General features: G+C 38.9%; 1 protein-coding gene across 3 annotated transcripts in view; it reads left to right on the top strand.

The window, feature by feature from the left end:
- The window catches only part of COL4A2 (collagen type IV alpha 2 chain), a 178,849-nt gene that overhangs the window by 46,800 nt on the left and 109,230 nt on the right, over window positions 1-22,819 (top strand). For 2 of the 3 annotated variants that reach the window (XM_072135559.1, XM_072135561.1), the window contains one exon: window positions 3,348-3,428. In XM_072135559.1, the coding sequence (XP_071991660.1) occupies window positions 3,348-3,428 (81 nt within the window). Of the gene's footprint in view, window positions 1-1,903; window positions 1,967-3,347; window positions 3,429-22,819 lie in introns of those variants that run through there. The other variant, XM_072135560.1, reaches the window with a different exon arrangement.

The following is a 22,819-nucleotide window of genomic DNA, read 5'->3' on the forward strand; positions in this document are numbered from 1 at the left end:
TTTGTCAATAAACATGTAACATTTTCTTGGTGAGACCCCTTGGAGAAGAACAATTTAAATAAGCATGTTGTAAATGCGCACTATACTGACCATAAGAAAAGAAGTTCTTTTTTTTTTAACCAAAAAACACAGCTGTAGTCTAATATTTGTAATACATTATTCATTATGCAGGTGTTTGTCAGGGATGTTTATTGCTAGTTGTATGACGGGGAAACTTTCTCCAAATAAATAAGGAATGAGGGCTTAATAAAATGGATGTGAAAGATGGGTCAGCTGGCATGATTTGGATAAACCTAGAGGAAGTTAAATATTTATGTGTTTATATCTTATTGTACAAGTTGTTTGCACAATGATAACAACATTCTTGGTTCCTGTGCAGAACCACAGCTCTCATGCTGGAGAACGTCAGTATAATAACTGTAGGGTACATTTGGATGGCCGTCTGTGGGGATGTATATGCAACAGCAAATTTGCGGCCGCATATACGTTCCCATAGACGGCAATGGCGGCCCGGCGGCGGTACGGTGCCACACATGTGTGGCACTGTTCCGCGTGGTACATGGGGAAAACATAGACCATGCTTTATCTTTTCCCGTGATTGCGGCCTTGCGCCGCTGTTCTCTATGGATGGGGGAGGGGTCAACTCCTCCTCCTCTCTAGTGCACGGCATACGGCTATGTAAATGCATTTTTGAATTATTCACTCAAATTATCTATCAATACAGGCTAATTTTACTTCATTCAGGCTCTGTGAGCTATTTACAGAGATATAAAAAATAACTACTGTACGTAATTTGTGGATATTTAGTTTACTTTTCTTTCAATATCTTTTGAAACTATAATTACACATATATCTCTTATAGCCTTGCTTTCCTTCGTGGTAGCTATAATACTGTAATGTGGCCAGGATAAACCAGTGTTTTGGAATAAGTTTGACTATATCAGATTGAAGATAATATATTATTTTTATAGTACAACGAATGACCCCCCCAAAAGATGCTAAAAATCTGAAACTGAATTGTAGATTTTCTTTTTCTCCCCACATTAAATTTGGCCAAAAAATTTAAAGATTATATTACCTTAAAAAAGTAACATTTCAAATTGGCTTTGAAAGGTGCAGCTTCCCTTCAATGCCAAGCCAGTACAACAATTTACCACCACATATTGGTTATTGGCATAATCAGGAGGAATTGGGTGTCAAACTTTGTGGAGCATTTTGGTATTTTATCCATTGGGAATGTTTTTTAAAAATGCATTCATTTAGCCAAAAATAATGACAATAAACCAGCATCTGTTAACGCAGTGGTAAAGCGTTTACACACTCGTTCACACATGCATTTACATTTGCAACACAAATGTTAACATCGATTTAATTAGATCTCTCTTCAGCTGTTGCAGTGCATTTTGAAACGCATGCGTTGAACGCCACATGTGAATGCACCATGAGGCTACCACTGGTATTGGCTGAAGAAATTCCTTAGGGTGGGGGAGCAGATGAGCTCCGCTATGTAATAAACCACTCCAACAATTTATTAGTAATGATAGTGGCAATAAACATGAAGAAAGGAGGGAAGGTGGACACTGAGTTCCTAATTTATTGACTTGATGTTACTTTAATTCTACTACTACTATTGTAATATTCTTTCACAAAAAAATAAATTTGTTCTTTTAAATCTTGTGGGTTTCTTAGCTGGCTATATGGGCAATATTTGGGACTGGCATCCTCCCCTAGAAACAAGCATGATAAGGCACTTGTCTATTAATATATTTACATTGTATGTGGTCTTGCAATATATGGCCATTTTGTTAGAGATCTATATCAATATATTACAGACATTTCCTAGCTGTCATAGCAACGGATCTCTGGCAATATCTTACAGTTTTCTGTTTGTTTTAACAAATAAGGAATGCTCAACAGGATATATCATACCGTACCTGAGGGGACTACTAGTCTAGCGGGGGTAAAAGTAGGTGACTGGTTTTATGTATGAAAATATTATCTGAAAGGAACAGGGAACTCCGACTGTTACACTTTTTTGTATAGTAAAGGTTATTGTTTTGATGGAACACAGCATTTATAGACCATTCCAGACACTTCATGAATGTCTGATCCTGAAACAAAATGTACTCTCCTCATACCAAGACAATTACCATTACAGTTTTTGTGCCTTAAAGATATAATATTTCCTACTTTGAATTCACACATTGTATTTCAAGTCAGCAAAAAGACAATGGGACATTCTTACATAAAACAATAATCAATAGGCACGCTTTGTTCTTTTTATGTTCACCCCGCTGTGTAGTGGTTAACCATCCTGTATATGATGATTGTGTGGAACCTTAGCAAATAAAGGAATATTGGAAAACTAAACTACAGGAATTACATTTCTTCCATGCACCTATCTACAAATACTGTTTTAGACAGACTATATTGGTCAATGGAATTTTAACCTTCTAACTTTTGGCTCAAAGAATTAGTGGGGAACTAGATACATATATAGATATAAAGAATAGTATTGGACCAGCAGAAGTTAAAAAAAAAACAAACAGCAACTGCATATGCTCATACTAGTGGGCTGTTAACATTTTATTGATTACTACTTCAAACCATCAGTAACTGGATTGTTGGGATATCTTGTGATCTGTTGGGGTCTACAACTTGCATTCCCTACAGTCAGCAACAATCAATAACTTCTTGCTCATGTACATGATACAGTACCTGCTACTCCTAATGTCATATGACATTGACAGTCAAATGTTACATTTTAAACAAAAGCCACATATCATACATGAATTCTGCTGACATAATAAACAAGGAAGGGTGATGTACTTAATGCTATTGTTAATGTGATATCACCACGGAATCTACCTCCTAATATGTGATAATGAGAAATCAGGTATACCTTAACAATGATAAAGGGAGCGATAACATGAACAATTGGGACCATGTAATTTCTACCCACACGGTTTCTAAATAGAATGACTGACAAGCTGGTGCATATTCACATTAGCCTTCCAATCATGGCCTGATAGGCAGGGGAGGGGAAGAAGTGCAGGGGAACAGTCCCCACATGCTGTATTGGTATGTATGTGCCCACATAGTGTACATTTGAAATTTGCAATGTCTTTAAGGAATTATTGGAAGGAAGTTTGACATTTGTAGAAACAAGTGGTTTCCAAGCTAAACCTTATGATAAATATCATGTCAGTTGTGCATAATGAGACAAACTCTAGTTATTTTACATATGCAGCATTCACCAACTAGAATAGAACTTGGTTTAGCATATATATACTGACATAATAATAATTGAAACAAAAAATTTACCTATGTATTGCATCTTGTTCTAGGGTGGCAAGTCATACACGGGTCCTTGCGGAGGAAGAGATTGCAGTGAAGGATGCCAGTGTTACCCAGAGAAAGGAAGCCGTGTAAGTGCTGATTTCACAAATGTCATGGTTTTCACTTATCCATGCCTTATCGTCCTATTTTTAAACAGAGTTAGAACCAGAATTGCCCCAAATGTTTGGTCTTATGCATAGTACTTTAAATGGTTGTCTGGCAGAATTCTTATGCAGAGGAGTCACCAATATCAAGGGAACCTGTCAACAGGGACCTTATTTTCACTAAAGTCAGGTTGCAGAAGCCCGTCACAATTGTATTGCAAATATACCTTTCTGCGTTTTCTAAGCATTTGCATTACAATATAATTGTGTTATATCTTACCTTGCACCCTGACATTTTCCTCTGTGTAGCCCCAGGGGTTGGGCTTTGGTTTGGATGCATTTCAAAAAACAACATGTGACTTGTCTGTGCTGCAGACTTCTCAGCTCTTGGCCCCCACCTTTGGGCATGAGTACTGAGGGGGAAAAGGTTTACTTTTTATTAACTTTTACAGTTAAATGTATATAAGCATAGCTACCAATGTCAAAATTCTCCAACAAACATTTTTTGGTATTTTTTCTCTAGGGTAATACTTACCGATATGTGGGAGTATTTTGTACATATATAATATCCTAATATCATTTCTGAGAAAACAAATCTATAATATGATTCTTAGAAAGGAGGACATCCTAATAACTTTAGCAGTTTTGAATATACTGGAAAATGGAAAGTTAAAGGCATTGGAGTACATATACTCTTCAAACATGGTAGCTTTATGTTATATTCTAAGTAATTGTGGAGGCTTTTGACATTGAGGTCTTCTGACATTTGTGTATTTATCTGTGAGAGCATCAGGAAGACATCATTTACAGCCTCCCACTATTTCTCCATAATGACCACTAAATATTCCTGTAATTTTTAAGAAGGTCAGAGCTTTTTAACCCTATAATGCTGCAATTTTTCATTTTTTATAAAGCACTTGGCCTGAGATATCCACCAGCAAGAACACACAGAAGTAGACGTAATGTCAGTGTTGTATTATAACGTCTTATGGTTTAGCAGCCACACATTATATAATGGTTTTGTATACCAAGATGACATTCCTTCATACAGGTCAGGCATATTGTTTTGTATATTTTTCTTTGATTATTATATTTCCTTAAAGGACATCTACCAATAGAATGAAAGAATGCATGCAAATGAGCCTGAGGGGCTCCAGGTTCCATTAACACCTATGGAGTCTGGATCCCCTCAGGCTCATTTTCATACAGTACTTTATCCTGGTGGTAAATGCTCTTTATAGTTGTATAATGGCTTTGTACCTAGTGACAGCGGCGACAGAGTAAAACTCCTGGTATGCAGGACACTTGTCTTGTTGACTTAGCACATAGCACAAGCTTTGTAAAAGTACTATAACCAAAGCTGATAAGTGGGATTCTGCCAAAGAAAATTAAAATACAAATTACTTTCTGAAACTACCGTATATCCTAAAATAGTAACCTAATCTTTAAAGTAGGTACTCAAGAACACAGAGAAAAAAGTGCTACCTAGAGTATTTCAAATTGTAGGTAATTCTTCTAACCTCTTATGGAGGAACTGCTCATAAGGCACAACTCTGATCTTGGCATGTGGAAACCAATGGTTCCATTGTAGTGATGCTGCCTCGTCCTATACCTGGGGTGTCAATGTTACATCCCGGGCAGTAGCAAATTTAAGGTGGTAGGGGTATATCGTGTGACTGGATCGTTGGAACCGCCATTTAAATTCTGGACATGTTTGAATGTCCCAGTCACACAATATACCCCTACCCCCTTAAAAGTAACCTAATCATATCCTTGTATGTAAATTGCATTAAAAACATAAATTGGTTACCTAATATATGGTAAAGCTTACTAGTTATGTATTAAATTTTGCAATAATATAAATGCTGTATATGCATTTATTATCTACAATCAAAATCAAACATCATAAACCAGGGGCACTTTCCGATAGACTTAGGCACTGTGGCTGTTGTCATCTTTCCATATTTGTTTTTCATGGCCTCCCTTCTTCTAAAATCAACTTTTAAAAATATGCCAATGAGCATGACAGGGTGGTACCAGAGCCTCTCTGTGCTGCAGCTGCACAGGCTTTTATGTTGTGTAAAAAGCACATCACCCCTCCCACCATGTGATGAAAGTGGGAGAAGTGGTGAGGAGAAATGCTAAGGGAACAGAGGGTGAGAATGCAAAGCGTGGCCAGAGCATGAAGGGGCTTTGGTAACACCCCAGGAACCCAAGCACCTCAGCAAAAATTATATTAGAAGGAAGAAACATAGATACCAAATATAAGAGATTACCACAGTTGAGGTGCCTGGAAGGAAGTGTCCCTCGTTTATCATGCTTGATGGTAGCTTTCCTTTATATTTCTTCATCAGTGGACACATTTGGTCTAATTCAGAGTGAGACCTACCCAGAAGAACTAGTTATGCTTTAATTCATATGCATTTATTAGCATAGACAATCCTACATGAGCTAAATGCATCAGTTCATATTTAGATCCTGAGTGAATATTACTCAGAAGAGGACTATACTGTATTAATAATCTTCTTTTATATAGCGCCACCATATTCCATAGAGTTTTACTAATCATGGGGGACATATACAAATAAAATTAGACATTACAAATACAAACATAGTCATGTGGAACAATAGCTTTGGTGCCGCCACGTCTGTGGACTATTACTTGTTTGCTCCCACCCAGGGCCGGCGCTATGGGTAGGCAAAGGTGGCAATTGCCCTGGGAGAAAGGAGAGAATCTCTTCTTTCAAATGAATCTTGAATTTTGTTTCTAGGTGCTATGGATCCAGAGATATTCAGGTTTAAAGTGAGAATATCAGGTGCCGTTTTATATATAAAAATCACTCCCAACGGCAGTTTAACAGTTAATATCTCCATTTTCCTACAATTTAGAAACACAAATTTAGATTCATATAAAAGAGGAGACTCTCTCCTTTCATAGGAAAAAAGAAGTAAGGTTCTATGTGTCACAGAGCCAGAGATACAGCCCCCTGAAATTAACACCCCCCCCCCCCCCCCCCACAATCCAGATTCTTAGCCATCAGGCTTCAGGGAACATTTGCTGCACACAGGAGCTGCTGCACATCACAGATACTGGAAATATTCACTTTATATGTTACTACATTTTGAGTAGGGATAATATCAACTAATATTCATGTTTTTAACCCTTCTCTATGCAGAACTATCTAAGAAAACACTTTGGGTCACATGTATCAAACGTTTTTTTCTGTTGTTTTTGCGCCTTTTCAGTCAGGTGCACAGTTTTTGTGCCATTTTTGCGTTTAAACGCCAAACTAGCTGCGCAGCAAAAATAACCAGCTTTCCCTCATTTATCCTAGCAATCCAGATGTTTTGCTGCGCCTAATGATATTCATCACTTGCGACTTTTCATTTAGGCGCAAAAACACTCCAGCCCGAAGGTGGCATTAACTGAGAAGAAAGCACTGAGCCCCTTTGCAGAACAGCTCATTTCTAGCAGAAAAACTCATCCAGACACTACAGACACTAGAACAGATCATACAGAAATGAAATACTCAGCAGACAGGAGCTGCAGACTCTATTTACAGTTTATCACCTTCTATTTACAAAACATTCTGCAGAATCCTCAGCTCAGAGCAAGAGAGAAGAGAACGTTACAGAATGTTGCACCTAGTACTGACAAGTGTCTGTACAGTATCACCAGTGTCTGAGGGAGATACTGTGCAGAATTCCAGGCCTGCAGCAGGAGACCAGCACTGGGGGATCCCCTCCAGGAGAAGCCACTGCTGAGGAGGTCACTGGGTGTCACACACCTAGGTGCTGCTGTAATTGTTATCTTCATGCTGGGATGTGGGAGAAGCAGAGAGGAGCTTGTAGCAGGATGACATGTAAGTGCCTGAATCTAACATTACGCCTAAACTGTGTTAAAATAAAGTGATTAATAAGAGGCAGGAAATTAACTTATCACAGATGGTTGTAGCTTGTGATAATTCTGGAAAACAGTGCGCCAGAATGTAGGCGCAAATACTACACTTAGGTGCAGTGATAAATGTGGCCCTTTCTCTCTTATTCCCTTTTATTTTGTGATAGTTATTTTTTGTTGGGAAAATTGACTGATACGATGAACATTCAATCCTCTTCACCTAATGTGACTACACCGCGACCAGAACATGTCCATAAAGTTATATGTAACACCAAAAACACAGACATGTTCTGGAATAAAGTTTTTATTTCCCATCATCCGCCATTATTTCCACCGATGTTATGACGTTCTCACTCTCATTCTTATGATCCGCGGAGGGTTCTGTTATTGTGCAGCTAATACAATGGCGCACATCTAAAAGTGACTTTTATTATCTCATTAGAGAGGTTTATGGATATATAGTTATTTATTTGGGTTACCATTTTCTAAGGAACAGACTATGATACATCTGTGTGAATTTTCTGCAGTTCCCTTTGCTGCATATTTTGGTGAATATCCACACGTGGGGTCTGTATGATCTCCTCACATCTTACTGTTTTAGGAAAGTAGATTTTCTTTATATAAGTATCTGGATTTGTACATATTTTAGAGGAAATTTTGAATGTTAATTGCCAAATGCATCGCCTGGTTGTCTGCTTTCAAAATTATATAGGTTTTATGGCGCCTTTACTTTTTATTCTGTTTTATTGATATATTTTGCAGTTTGTGACTGTCTAAAAATTTCTAGCTGAAAAGCAGATATCTAGTTATTACAGTTTTAGTGATTTTATGTGGATTTATTGATGTGAACATATCAATGGGGCACATTTGTGAACTGTATACATGTCCATCTATTACATTTAGGAGATGTGAAGGTAAACATTTTTATGTTTGGATCAAATTTTTTGCCATGAAAGTCAAATTTTAAGTATTTTTAATAAAATGTTTCAATTTGAATCAAAATTGCATGAAGGCGCCTATGTCTATAAAATCTTTGATGCAATTTTGAAAATGGGGCAAGTGTCTGCTTTCAGAAAATATCGGTCCCTCTCCCCAATGGGCCTCACAGTCTAATCAACCTACCAGTAATTTTTTGGAGTGTGGGAGGAAACCGGAAGAAACCCACGCAGACACAGAGAGAACATAAAAAAATCTTTGCAGATGTTGACCAGCGCTGCAAGGTTGTGTAGTGCTAATCACGGAGCCACCACGCTGCCCATAAATCTCCCTATCATTTATCTATCTATCTCCTATAAAATTCTCCCATATTACAGTTTGTTTTACCATACTAAAGCAGCCTCTTGCTGACTGTGACTGGTCATAAAATAGTTTTATTTTGGGGCCCCACTTTTAGTTTTGCCCAGGGCCCCACTTTGTCTAGAACCGGCCCTGCTCCCACCCACAGAGCCAAAGATCCTTTCCAGCCTGTCTTGACTGCCCCCATGCCTTTGACGCTTATACCTTCTAGGAGTCACAGGAAATCTACCATCGGGATACTGATACTTTATTTTGAAGCTGTTGCCAAGATAAACCTTAATAAAACATTATGCTAATTCATTTCAGATTCTACTGGGGACATGCCGCATAGCCGTAGCATAGTGCTCTGGGTTAGGCTACACCACACCCACAGTAGCCATTCATACCCGCCTACCCGCTCATTTATTTCTTTTTGTGTGTCTTTTGCATGATTCAAGCTCTGTGCAAGTGCAGTAGCTCCTGTCCCATTACCTGAGATGTGCCTGCTGCTCGTGACCACTGTGCATGCACAAAATCTCATATACGTCTGCTGGCAGTGCTTCGGCACCATGGAAGATCTGCGCATGCACAGTAGCTTACAAACAGCGAGCCTGTGTGTGAAATGTGTGATGCAATGATGAAGAAGACAAAACCTTACATGTGCCCCCCTCCTGCTGTATATTCCTATATTTACAAAGGGGCTAACAGTCTTGATGAAGGGAGGACACCAAAGGTATAAGAGTGTGTATAATGGCCCAGCCATTCATTATAATGGAACAGAATAAAAATAATTTAATAAATAAAAAATGCTGCTGCTTTAACAAGTCATCATCTTATATACAGAGTCTAATGGACTTGCAGAGAAGCATGCATCTTGGTACAGGAGGAATGCACAGGATGGGTTAGTAAAAAGAGAGTTGAAATTTCATGCAGTTAGGGAATTTAATAGGCCTGTCTGAAGAGAAGGGTTTTAAGAGCACTCCTGAAGTTTTGGAGGTTGGGTATCTTATAGTCCAGGGAAAGGAATTCCAGAGAATTGGTGCAGCTCAGAAGTCCTGGAGAGTGAGAGGTTCGAATTAAAGAAGACAATATTTTAACATCACTGACAGATCGAAGAGCACGGGTTGGGCAAAAGACTAAGATGAAATAGGAGAGGTAGGCTCCAGCACCCAGCATATCTGGGCAAGTGCCGGGGCCCGAAGAGCTTCTGAGGGGCCCACATATGCTGTGGAGCAATATCATAGCTGCTATGCACATCTTCACTTCCTGCCATCCGGTCACTCGGAAATGCTGTGTGCTGCACTGTTCCTCCACCACTCATCTTAACTCAGCTCAGTAGGGGCAAAGGCTACTGAACTATCCAGATCACTGTGTGATGCAGCACATTATAGTTTAACCCCTACCCCCCATCACCTCTTCACATGAAGCTGTAGTAATGATGAGATTTTAGGGAACAAGAGACTATTTTAGTTTCTGAATTATTAATACCGCCACATGAGTTCACTGCAAAGAGGCCTACTGAGGCTCTGCTGCCCAGGGGCCTACCAAAACCTGGAGCCCTACCAAAACCTAGGGAGGTGCAGCATTGTGTGCCGCTTTGTGGATGAGGGTAATTATTTTAAACTGTGTTGAGGTGGACAAGAGCAACCAGTGCAGTGACTGGCACAGACTGGGGCATCCTTATAGCGTTTGGCATGAAAGACAAGCTAGACTGCTACGTTAAGAATGGATTGTAGAGGAGAGAGTTTAGTTACTAACTGGGTCGGCTCCAAATTTCAGTAGGCCCCTGGGTGACAGAACCTCAGTTGACCTCTTTGCAGTGAACTCACGTGGTGGCATTGCAAATTCAGAAACTAAAACAGTCTCCTGTTCCCTAAAATATTCCCTAGTTTATCAATCCAAACAGCGCCTCATGGTTATTTTATATAAAGCCCCATCATCCCCTATGGATTCATTATAAAGCCCCTCACCTCCCTGGATTCCTTAAGTACAGCCTAATGTGCGCACCCCAGCAGCTCTGGGCCCTGAATGCCCCTCGATAGCACTGGTTACTAATAACAATAAGGGCCAAAATTGACTGATTTGGGTCAAACCAAAATAGTTTCCTTGTGAAGAAGTAGAGTAAAGAAAGATTAAAGGGTTTGGCCACTTTTCAATAAATCTCTTCCATTAGACATGTCTCTGCTCCTGTGAGAGCTTCATCACACTTTTTCACCACATATACACAACTTCCTTCAGTCCGTCCTAATGGCAGCCTCCTTTTTGTTTCTCATAGTCCATCTGACTAGGCAGAGGGGGAGCAGGATGAGTCATAATCTCCTGCTACAAGTGCCTCCTATTTATCAGTGCAGAGACATGCAAATAAATATCCTACAGAGTGCATAGAAAGTCTTCACACAGCACTAAAGGAAGCATCAGAAATGATTAATGAATTGGTGAACATTCAGGGTATAGTATTAAGGCAGTAAAGGCACATGGGCAATTTATGTTACAGAGTGGCCAACTCCTTTAAGCTTTTAACAATATTGACTATTAACAAGTCTAATTATTTCTTCTGCCCCTGAAATGTCCAATGGTGGGTTACTCCCTTCTCTCCATTTAAACACACAATTTTTTGAGCAAACCAAGTATGCATGCCTATTGGAAACCCAGAAGGAATAGCTGGTAAAGCCAAGACCAATTAAATATAAATGTTTAGTTTATTGACTCTAAATATAAATGTTTAGCCACCTTAAAAAAAAAAATGTGTCCATCAGATGAACTGTACTTCATATCCCTGTAATACATGCTACATTTATTAAAAGTTTTTTCACCTCTATCATCAGAAAGCTTAGTTTTTCTACAGCTATTAGGGGTATACAGACACATTTAGCCAAAATATAAATTGATCTGTTCAAGATGTATTTATTGAAATAAGGGAATCCTTTGATCAGTAGACTTTATAATTTGGTGCACTTTAATGAGGACGTGATTTTAGCGCAGTTTCAAATTCATGGCCAAGAATTTTTTTTAAAAAAACTTTTAAACTGTGGGAAATATTTTAAGTCTCAAAAGTAATCCACATGCAAGGAAATCCTTTTCTCCTCACAAACTCCTTTATCCAGTTGGCAGAAAGTTGTCCCAAAATAAACAAATATTAAAGAATTGAAAACTCTTCCCTGACATATTATGACATTAACGAAACATCACAAGTTAAACATGATTGATGTCAGCTTGTTGCATACTATCCCACTTACTTAGTTAAGTGCAAGTGAATACATTGACATGGATTGCAGGGTTTTTATATGTAAATAGTTTGTATGTAATATGTGTGTTTATTCAACTGTACAGTGCTGCCTCAGGAAAGGTCATCTCAGGAAATTTGCTGTATAATTATGTGACCGGGTTAATGTGAGTGTTCTGTCCGTGTACAGCTTTAATTGTTGACTGTTCTATCTACAGTTAGACAGCTCACTTTTAGAATGCTACAGGCTATGGCAACCAGCCAGTTTATGCTTCTGCACACATACGTGAACTGTAGTACTACATGAAACTTATTAAATGAATGAGAGGCCATTCACATCACAGTCACATTTAGTCCTTCTGAAGCCTCTATTTCTGAATACTTTGGTTTGTAGAGGGAGATTTTGTGCAGGAAAAGACAGTATATGATGTCCTAGTGGGATAATATACAGTGGGTACAAAAAAATATTCAGACCACTTTAAATTTTTCGCTCTTCGTTTCATTGCAGCCAATTTTATTCATTAATGATCATTGTGCTTATTAATGTATTCATTTAATGTATCTTGACAGAAAAAAACTGAAATGTAGATATTTTTGCTAATGTCACATTGTCATAAGTATTCAGACCCTTTGCTCAGTATTGAGTAGAAGCACCAAGCGCCATCGTCAAGTCTCTTCTCAGATGCTCAATAGGGTTTAGGTCAGGCTCTGGCTGGTTGTTCTGAAGCCACTGCTTTGTTATTTTAGCTGTGAGCTTAGGGTCATTGTCTTTCTGGAAGGTGAACCTTTGGCCCAATCTGAGCTTCAGATCACTCTGAAAGAGGTTTTCATCCAGGATATCTCTGTACTTGGCCACATTCATCTTTTCTTCAATTATAACTAGTCGTATTATCCCTGCTGCTGGAAAACACCCCCATAGCATGATGATGCCACCATCATGTTTCACTGTTGGGATTGTTTTTGGCAGGTTATGAGCAGTGCATGGTTTTCTCCACACATACTGATTAGAATTAACACCAAAAAGTTCTATCTTCATCTCATCAGACCAAAGAATATTATTTCTCATAATCTGGAAGTCCTTCATGTGTTTTTTTGCAAACTGTATGCAGCTTTCATATGTTTAGCACCGAGGAGAGGCTTCCGCCGGCACCTTTTGCTATTAGAATCATAGGCAACTAAGGGTCCCAGCTTATGAAAAAGAGGGCAGAACTAAGAATTCTTGGTTGCAGACAGAACAAAAGGGATCTCAGGTGAATTAAAGGGTCATCCAGAAGAAAACCCTTTAAATCCGGGGTCCCTAAACTTTTTACATAGGTGGCCGTTCACTGCCCCCCATTCACTGTTGGAGGGCCGGACTAAAGTTTAAAAATAAATAGCGGTACATGTGACCGCATCCATAATACAGTGGCACCCCCCTCAATTAATTATTTAATATACTGCAGCCCCTTGTGAACTATTTTATATATTGGCCCAATTATTTAATTAATTGGGCCAATTAATTATTAAATATACTGGAACCCCTCTCCATTAATTATGAATATGCCTCCCCCCATTAATTACTAGACTGCCCCTCATAATTAATTATTTCCTATACCCCCACCATTAATTATTTCCTATGCTGCCTCCACCATTATTTCCTATGCTGCCCCCCAACATTAATTATTTCCTATGCTGCCCCCCACCATTAATTATTTCTTTTGCTGCCCCCCCATTAATTATTTCCTATGCTGCCCTCCACCATTAATTATTTCTTATGCTGCCCCCCACCATTAATTATTTCATATACTGCCCCTCACAATTAATTATTTCCTATGCTGCCCCTCATAATTAATTATTTCCTATACTACCCCTCATAATTAATTATTTCCTGTGCTGCCGTTCATAATTAATTATTTCCAAAGCTGCCCCTCATAGTTAATTATTTCCTGTGCTGCCGTTCATAATTAATTATTTCCAAAGCTGCCCCTCATAACTAACTATTAGCTACTGGCAGTCACAATCTTTTTACTGCCCTTTTTAATAAAAAAAATAAAAACCCTGTACTCACCTAAGTCTCCCGCGTGATGATGTCATTGCGCGTCCGCGCATCTTAGTTCATGGACGGAGTTCATGTCCGGACAGAGGCTCCTGCCTGACTGTCGAAGGCCGCGGGGGCCTGGAGTTGGCGCGCCAAGTGCCGGGGGCCAGATCGAAATGGTCCGTGGGTTTCATGTGGCCCGTGAGCCGTAGTTTGGGGAACCCTGCTTTAAATCATATTCACAAAATCTTAAAACAAAGAAAAAGTAGTACTTTCCTTATCAATCCTTGGCTTCTCATGTTTCAATGCATAAGGGTCCCCTTGACTCTAATGCTTATCCCATCTTGACCCATGAAAAGCATTGACTATGGTAGGTGTGCATTTCCTGGCAACTCCTGTGCCAGAACCAGGATGGAAAGGCTAGCATTGACCTGCTAAGCATCAGAATGGGAGCAACGGGGGATCATTAAGTTAGAACTGACAGTTGTATGTATATTATTATTGTTACTTTTATTATTATTGCACGTATGCTGCCATTTGTAAAAATGCAAAAAATAATACTATCAACATTTTAAAAGTTGGTCAATGGTTATTACTATTCAGACAAATATGATTTAAATTCAAGGTCCAGTAAATTACCTTTCCAAAGTGTATAATATAATTTGTATGGGACTTTTAGAGTGAAGTGTTGCCACTTATAGATTAGGGATTCCAGTATACAGAAATGTTTATGCTCAGACACTTGACTACTGATAAAGGGATGGTTCACATGTACTCTAACCAGCATACAAAGAGCCATTACATAGTTAGTGGAGGCTCCATATTTACTGTTGTTTTTTTAAATGATACCTGCTTGGTATAGGTTAGGACGAAGCAAGACTGCGACTGACACATATTCATCTTTCTCTTCACCTGAAAGTGGAGAAAATATACAAAGAGATTGGTGATAAAACTATTGTGAGATTGTGGTTGAATTTTCCCATGAAGATAAATCATACTTCCTTCCAGACTGAGAGGAAATCCTGCCCATTCATCCTTTTGATTAAAGTAACATATCAGAGTAAAGAACATATCAGATTGTTGGAACCGTTTCTTTATACCACAATAATTAGTTACTTTTTAGATGGGCATACATAGAAAACCATCATACAGCCCCCCACCTATCTGTCTAATAGTAACAGACAAGTTCTTGGAATTACTGTGTCTCACACTAATACTGAAAACATAAAAAGAATTTAGCACTTTGTTTTCATTCCATTGCTAAATATTTGTACAGTGTTTATAAGCAGTGATTTTACAAGCTTGACTAGCTCTGCATAATTTGAATTATCTGATAGCAAAAAAATAGACAAGTTTGTAAACTATAAAAATTGCCTGAATTGTATTAAAATGTCTTTTCAAAAACAATTTCATTTTTCTTTTTCCTCTTTGTCCAATAAATGGGTGTGGAATACATGAGACTTTTAGTTACTGAACTGTGGTTCATGGTTCACATGTTCCTGGCAGAACAGTTTGCATCATCTGTATAATCATCAGGGACATTTCTCTGCATGTGAAGACACCTGTTTCACAAGCTGGAGGATGATCAGGTTAATAAAAAACACATAAAACATATATTTCTCAGCAAAATTAGTCACAGATGTACATGTGCAAATGTGCATCTGCATTGTCATCTGCTTTATGACTCAACTTATTTTGGTGTAAACAGAACAAGGAAATACCATCCTTGTGTGATGGAGTATGGTCCAAAAGGCTGAGAATGTCAGTGAAGACACTTCTACTTTGCAATCTGACACTACAAGCTTCATTATCAGGTGTTTTTTTTGGTCTGTGAGTATAAGAGACAGAACACAAATAGCACACACCACTGGCATTCTTGTTGTACATGGCCTTCTACTCTAAGTTTCTCCCGTTTTCAACAGGAAGCAAATTTAAAATTTTTGGGAAATCTTAATGCATTTTAACTTTTTATTTGCCATCTTTGTCACTCTAAGCAGAGAAGAATCATATTTGCCTGAAATGAGCCAAGTTAAGTATATGTAGGGAGAATGGTACTTCACCTTCACCTTTGGTTTTGTAGACCTAGAAACATACTTTCAAGATCATATTAACCCCTAAGACGCGGCCCCATTTTTAAAATCTGCCCTGTGTCACTATAAGTGCTTATAGCTTTGGAACGCTATGAGATATCCAGGGGATTTTGAGATTGTTTTCTCGTGACACATTGTACTTCAAATTAGTTTAAAAATTTTGATGAAATCTTTTGTGTTTAGTTACAAAAAAAAAATTAAATGGCAAAAATTTTGAAAAAGTCTTTATTTCAAAGTTCTAAATTCTCTACTTTTCATACAGATAGTCATAACACTTAAATAAATTCATAACTTACATTTCCCAAATGTCTGCTTTATGTTGGCATGGTTTTTTAAGATTCCACATATTTTACTAGAATGTTATGAGGCTCAGAATTTGGGTGCCATTTTTCATATTTTTTTTAAATCACCAAAACCTGTATTTGGATGGACCTGCTCGACTTTTAATTGACTGTGAGAGGCCTAAATAATAGCTAGACTTGTAAATTACCTGTGCGCCCCTACACCCTTCATGTATGAAAAAGCACTTTTCAGAAATTTTTTAACCCTTTAGGTTTTTTGGGGGTTGAAACTAAATTGAGGTTCGGTCTACCAATTGTAATATTTGGGGTGAAAAGTTAAACATTTGAAATGGAGATGAACTTTTCTGTTAAATAATTTTGGGGCATCTATAGTTAATTGGTGAGATTTTATTAACTCTTTGTTGGTGGAAGAAATGAAAATTCAATTTTTAGTAAGATTTTTTTTTTGGGGGGGAAGGGTTTGCCGTTTACCATACCATAAAAATAGTTTATTATTTGTATTCTATGGGTCACCATGATTAAGAAATAGATTTTTTTCCAAATTTTACTGAGCAAAAAGTAATTTCAGCTGACAAATCTGGTTAAGGGCTTATTTTTTGCGAGAAGCGTTGTTCTTTTTAGTGTTCTTATTTTAGATTACATAGCATATTTTATCACTTTTTAGAGCATTTTTAAAGGGTATTGATTAAAAATTATGTTTTTTTTGGAGCGTTTTTTTGAGGTTGTTTTTTTTTACGGGGTTCACTGTGCGGGTCCAATAACGATTCTGTTTTATTATGCAGATTGTCACAGACGTAGCGATACCAAATATGTGGGGGTTTTGTGTATTTTATTAAATTTTACTGAATAAAAACTACGGTATTTTTTTGACTCCTTGAGAATGGGACAGTCGGTGGGCAGTGAGCTGGCTGGCTGCACAGCGCTGCCCTGAGTCTTGTACAGTCACTGTGAGCTGAGTATCTCTGGCTGGAGCAATGCTCTGCAGCGCTGCTGCAGGGCATTGCTCCACATCGGAGATGCTCAGCTCACAGCATAAACACAAGAGACACAGACCTCTCACAGATCCTCCGGTGTGTGAATATCACCTGACCCCGTGATGTCACTGAAAGGGGCATGGCCTCCCAGAAAAAGAAGGAAGTAAGTGAGCTGCCAAGTGGAGAACAGAAACCTCCCAGGAGCAGTGTTATTCATGTGCATGGAGGTGAGAGCCTGACAGGACAGAAGAACATAATGATTGCCTAGTATCAGGGGAGCTCAACTGGAACAAGATATGTATGTTTTGTGGGACTGCATGGCTGGTGTGGCTGAGGTGTAAGTTACATGGGACTGCATGGCTGGTGTGGCTGAGGTGTAAGTTACATGGAATTGTATGGCTGAGGTGTATGTTACATGGGACTGCGTGTCTGGTGGGGGTCTGAAGTGTATATAGATGTATTACTGAGGGGTCGGTGGCTGTATATTATATATATATTTTATTGGTGGGAGGTCGACTGTATATAGATGTATTACTGGGGGGTGGCGGCTGTATGCGGATGTATTACTGGGGGGTTGGTGGCTGTATGCAGATGTATTACTGGGGGTTAGGCAGCTGTATGCAGATGAATTACTGGGGGGTTGGCGGCTGTATGCGGATGAGATACTGGGGGGTTGGTGTCTGTATGCAGATGTGTTACTGGGGGTTGACAGCTGTAGGTAGATGTATTACTGGGGGGTTGTCAGCTGTATATAGATGTATTACTGGGGGGGTTGGCGGCTGTATATAGATGTATTACTGGGGGGTTGGCGGCTGTATATAGATGTATTACTGGGGGGTTGGCGGCTGTATATAGATGTATTACTGGGGGGGTTGAAGGCTGAATATAGATGTATTGCTGAGGGGTTGGCGGCTGTATATAGATGTATTACTGGTGGTGCGGTGGATGTATTACTGGGGATTTAGCAGCTGTATGCTGATGTATTACTGGTCAGAAAGTAGATATTGAGCAGGAGGGTGTGTATGAATGCTACATTCAGTGGGGGCCTCCACAAGATTTTGTGCCCAGGGGCCCCCACCAACCTTAATCTGGCCCTGGCTCTGTCAGTGAAAGCTATCGGCAGTAAGCGCAGCCGTGAAAACTGAAGGCAGCGGCAGCATGCAGTGCATGCTGACTGGACTATTCTGCCCCCAACACTGATTGGCTGAGCCTGCTGCTAGCCAAGCCCTAGCCAATCAGTGTTGGGTCAAAGAAACAACATTCCCCCGACCACCAAGTGTTCTGTATAGGGCTACATCTGACAGAACACTTGTAGTATCTGCACGGGAGTCATCCTTCAGCACCAGGTAACAGTGCCCCATAAAATGTCCCCTAATAAAGTCTCCCCATTAATTCTCCCTGAACACAGTACACTATTAAAACTTCACCAAATGTCACACAATGACCCTAATAAAAGTATCCCATACACAGACGTCCCCCCCCCCCCCCCCCGTAGGCTACATTCACAGCGGGCACACGTCGGTGCCCAGGAGAGGAAGTGGTGAGCGCTGCTCGCCCCTGCCCCTTTCCAAAGAGAAACATGGCTGCACAGCACTGCTCCATACGGTGCAGTTACTTTACTGTTACTTTATTAAATATTTTAGCACACTATATGGGGAAAAAAACATTTTTTCATATTTTTCCTCCTCTAAAACCCAGGTGCGTCTTATGGTCCAGTGTGTCTTATAGTCCGAAAAATACGGAGAAAATCTTGTTCATTTTATCACCATCTTTTCATATGCAGAACTTTTTTATTTTTTGGCTGATGAATCTGGTTGACGGCTTATTTTTTGCAAGAAGTGTTGTTCTTTTAGTGGTCTTATTTTAGAGTGCGTAACATTTTTTTAATCACTTTAGATATTTTTTCAGTTTTTTCCGACGTTTTTCGTGCAGGTCCAGTAACAATTCTGTTTTATTATACAGATTGTTACGGACGCGGCAATACCAAATATGTGGGGTGTGGGTTGTGTATTTGTGGGGTTTTTTTATACTTTATTAAGTGTTTTTATGAGAAAGTGACATTTTAGAGGCTTATATATTTATGTATTTATTTTTTATTTATTCTAATATTTAAACTTTACTTTTTTAAACTTTTTTAACTTATACAAACTTGAACCAGCAATGCTCTGATCGCTGTCTGATCAAGTCCAATACACTGTTCTATAATACTTATTCATTGTAAAGCAGTGTGAACTGTCTGAGCATGCAGACGCTTGCGCAGGGGGTTTGCAAGGGGCTAAAGGTTCAACGTGGTAAAATTTGTTGACAGGTTCCTTTTAAGTCAAATATTACATTTCAAAATGTTGAAAACCATGAACAATTTTGATATTAGCAAATTTCAGGCCCTAAACTAAATGACAAACTTTCTACTAGTGGTTTAAACCTGGTGACATGTTTGCTTTCAACTTCTTTCCATAATGATCAATTCAATCTACAAACAACAAAAAATCTTACTTATGATGTATCTCTTTTGGTGAGAAAGAATGTGATCGGAGCTTGTTAATGGCTTTGAGGCTGTGGAAAAACTGAAAAATATTTCCCACATAAAGCCTCACTTTAAAGTTCTCTGGGAGTGGTGGGGCCAGTTTTCATGTTGTCTGGCTCAGTTCTAGAAATCTACTGATTGGTTGTTTAAAGAAGATTTTCTCAAACAGTGGTTGTGTTCATAACTCTCATAGAAAAGTTTAGTGCTGCCATTGTCTGCTTTTGTCTATGTTTATTTTTGCTGAATGCTGGTATGTTATAAACTCTTTCTCATGACATTTGCAGCTCTATATCTGAAACTGACCATCCTTGACCCTAAAATACTGTGTTAAGGCAGGAAGTTCATGGTGGAACTTTATATTAATAACTCTTCAGAAATATACAATATACTGGGGGAATTAGCTGGCAGGCTATATACTGGAGGGCATGGTCTGGCATGCTATATACTGGGTGGCATTGGCTGGCAGGCTATATACTTGAGGGCTTGGGCTGGCTGACTATGTACTGAGGGCAGGTGCTGACTGGCTATGTACACGGGGACATGGACTGTCTGGCTTTTTACTAGGGAGCATGAGCTGGCTGCCTATATACTAGAGGGCATGGGCTAGCATGGCTATATACGAGAGGGCATGGGTTGGCTGGCTATATACCAGAGGCCATGGGCTGGCTGGCTGTATATCAGGGGCATGGGCAGTCTGGCTATATAATAGGGGGCATGGGCTGGCTGTATATTGGGGACAGGGAGCAAACTATATACAGATGGGTCATGATCTTACTGGCTGTATCCTGGGGGACATGGGTATACTGGATAAATACTTGAGCTGGCTGGCTATATACTAGGGGGCATGGTCTGGCTAGCTATATACTAGGAGGCATGGACTGGCTGGCTATATACTAGGGGGCATGGGCTGGCTGTATACTAGGAGGTATGGGCTGGCGTAATACTAGGGGGTATGAGCTGCCTGGCTATAGACTAGGGGGCATGGCCTGGATAGCTATATACTGGCTGGAGGCTGTGATCAATGCATTTTTCTATACTCAGGTCAATAGGTTTTCCCAGGTTTTTTTGTGTTAAAACTAGGTACCTGGGCTTATCCTCTGGTCGGCTTATACTCAAGTACATAGGGTAATGTTTGCTAAACTCTTCATACACAAAACACTTCAATCACATAATTGATAAAATTATTTTGTTATTCGAAGCAGATTTCAATTTCCTTGAAATAATTAAAAACAACATTTTTTATATAATATGTTGCCAACAACAAAAAAGATTAGTGAACACACTATAATCTATAACAGAGATTTCATATTCAATTATAAGGCACTATCGCATAATATTTCTTTTGTAATCGTTGATACTTTTTTGTTAAGCTTTTGAGTGTTTCCCAGGCAACCCTGTGCAGAATATAACATTACATTTGATGTAAAGCGTCCTTATATGACATTTCTAAATTCAGTGTCTGTACTATCTAGAATCAAAACTGGCTGATTTTAATGTGTACTTTATGTCCTTTGACATGGGAACTTTTCTCCACTGGGAACAAAGGAATATTTTCCTTAAGACATTCAGCTGGGACTAAGATATTCCAAGGTCATTTATTTCACACACAAATGGTCATCTATCAGATGCTAAATATTTCCTGTTTTAGATGGAAAAGTATCTTCATTGTCTGAGGCTATTTAAATTCCCCATAGAAGACTAGACCAACACACAAACCTTAAATTCATTCTAAAACATGGAACTATGGCCCAGTAATTGTATACTTATGTATCCACTGCATGTGCGCCTGTCCTTTTCTTCTTTGATTTGCATGTTTTGTTGTACATAGACGTAGACATGTTAATTTACCTCCTGAATACCCTGCACAATCCATATGTATTTATTTTTTCTAAATAAATATATCTATATTTAATTTTAATAAATATATAAATGAAAAAATATTCATACTTGAATATAAAACAGCTGAGTACTGCTTATAGCATAATCACCCATGGTGAGGTTTCACAACAGTCCATTTAGTCCAGTGTGAACTCCATTGAGCAGTATGGCGTTGAGCGTGTCACATGACATTTCGTAGCGTGGCCACTTCTTCAGATATTTCCCCGAAACATCACATGACACGGTCCACGCCAGACTGCTCACTGGAGTAGTGCATGTTGGTTTCAGCCTGTAAATCGCCAGAGTTCACACTAAAGTGGACGTTGTCTTTTATAGGTTGTTATACTTTATGAAAATTGAAAACAATTTTTAAAAAAGTACACATTTTTTCTATCTAGTCGGGCACAGTGCAGCCGTGACAACAAACGAGCACAGTTTTAAATAGATCTGAAAGCTCCAAAGACGTTCTTCCCAGTGCAAAGTACAACAAAAAAACTAACCCCGCCAATTTAAACTAGGCCTCTGTCTTTTATCTTAAAAAGTCCTGAAAGGGGTTGATATAAAAAACTTTTCAGTGCAAACAGGACGCAATTAGAAACATATTTGTTTAGCCAAAATTGAATCAAAGTTTAAATAAAATCAGACACAAGACTGATTTCAATATACTTAGTTCAATCATCAGATTACACTCTTCACCCCCTATTTGTTGTGGGACCTAAGTAATAATCCGCTTTGCTTGTGGGGAACACTATGTAGAAAGGTTTTCAACCTTGTGAAGCGCTTTCGCAGTTATGAAGTTACATATTTGTGTCTTAATCATTTTGTCATGGAAACACAAAGCTCCTGCAGCATAAGTTGTAAGTGCATTACACATTACTAGAAAAGGGAAGGATTCTGAAGCATCTGGCAAAGTGCATTTGTCTTTACCAATCCAAGTAGCAAGAATTTCTCAATGTATTCTCTAAGTGGGAAGCTCAGTTCTGCAGATTTTCAGACTGTCACACGCATGAATATTCTTGGAAGGAATGTGCTGAGACAAGACTTACATCTTTTTTATCAAGGTTAAACACAGTGTCAGACTGAAGAAAAGTAGCACATGGTGGTGGCATGCTAATGTCATAGAGTCATTAAGATTACGTAGAAGAAAGATTTGTTAATTTTAGAGTTTAATGAAGCAGTAAACTGCTGTCAGAAG

This window comes from Engystomops pustulosus, chromosome 2 (assembly GCF_040894005.1).
Source record: "Engystomops pustulosus chromosome 2, aEngPut4.maternal, whole genome shotgun sequence".
NCBI classification, from domain to species: Eukaryota; Metazoa; Chordata; class Amphibia; order Anura; family Leptodactylidae; genus Engystomops; species Engystomops pustulosus.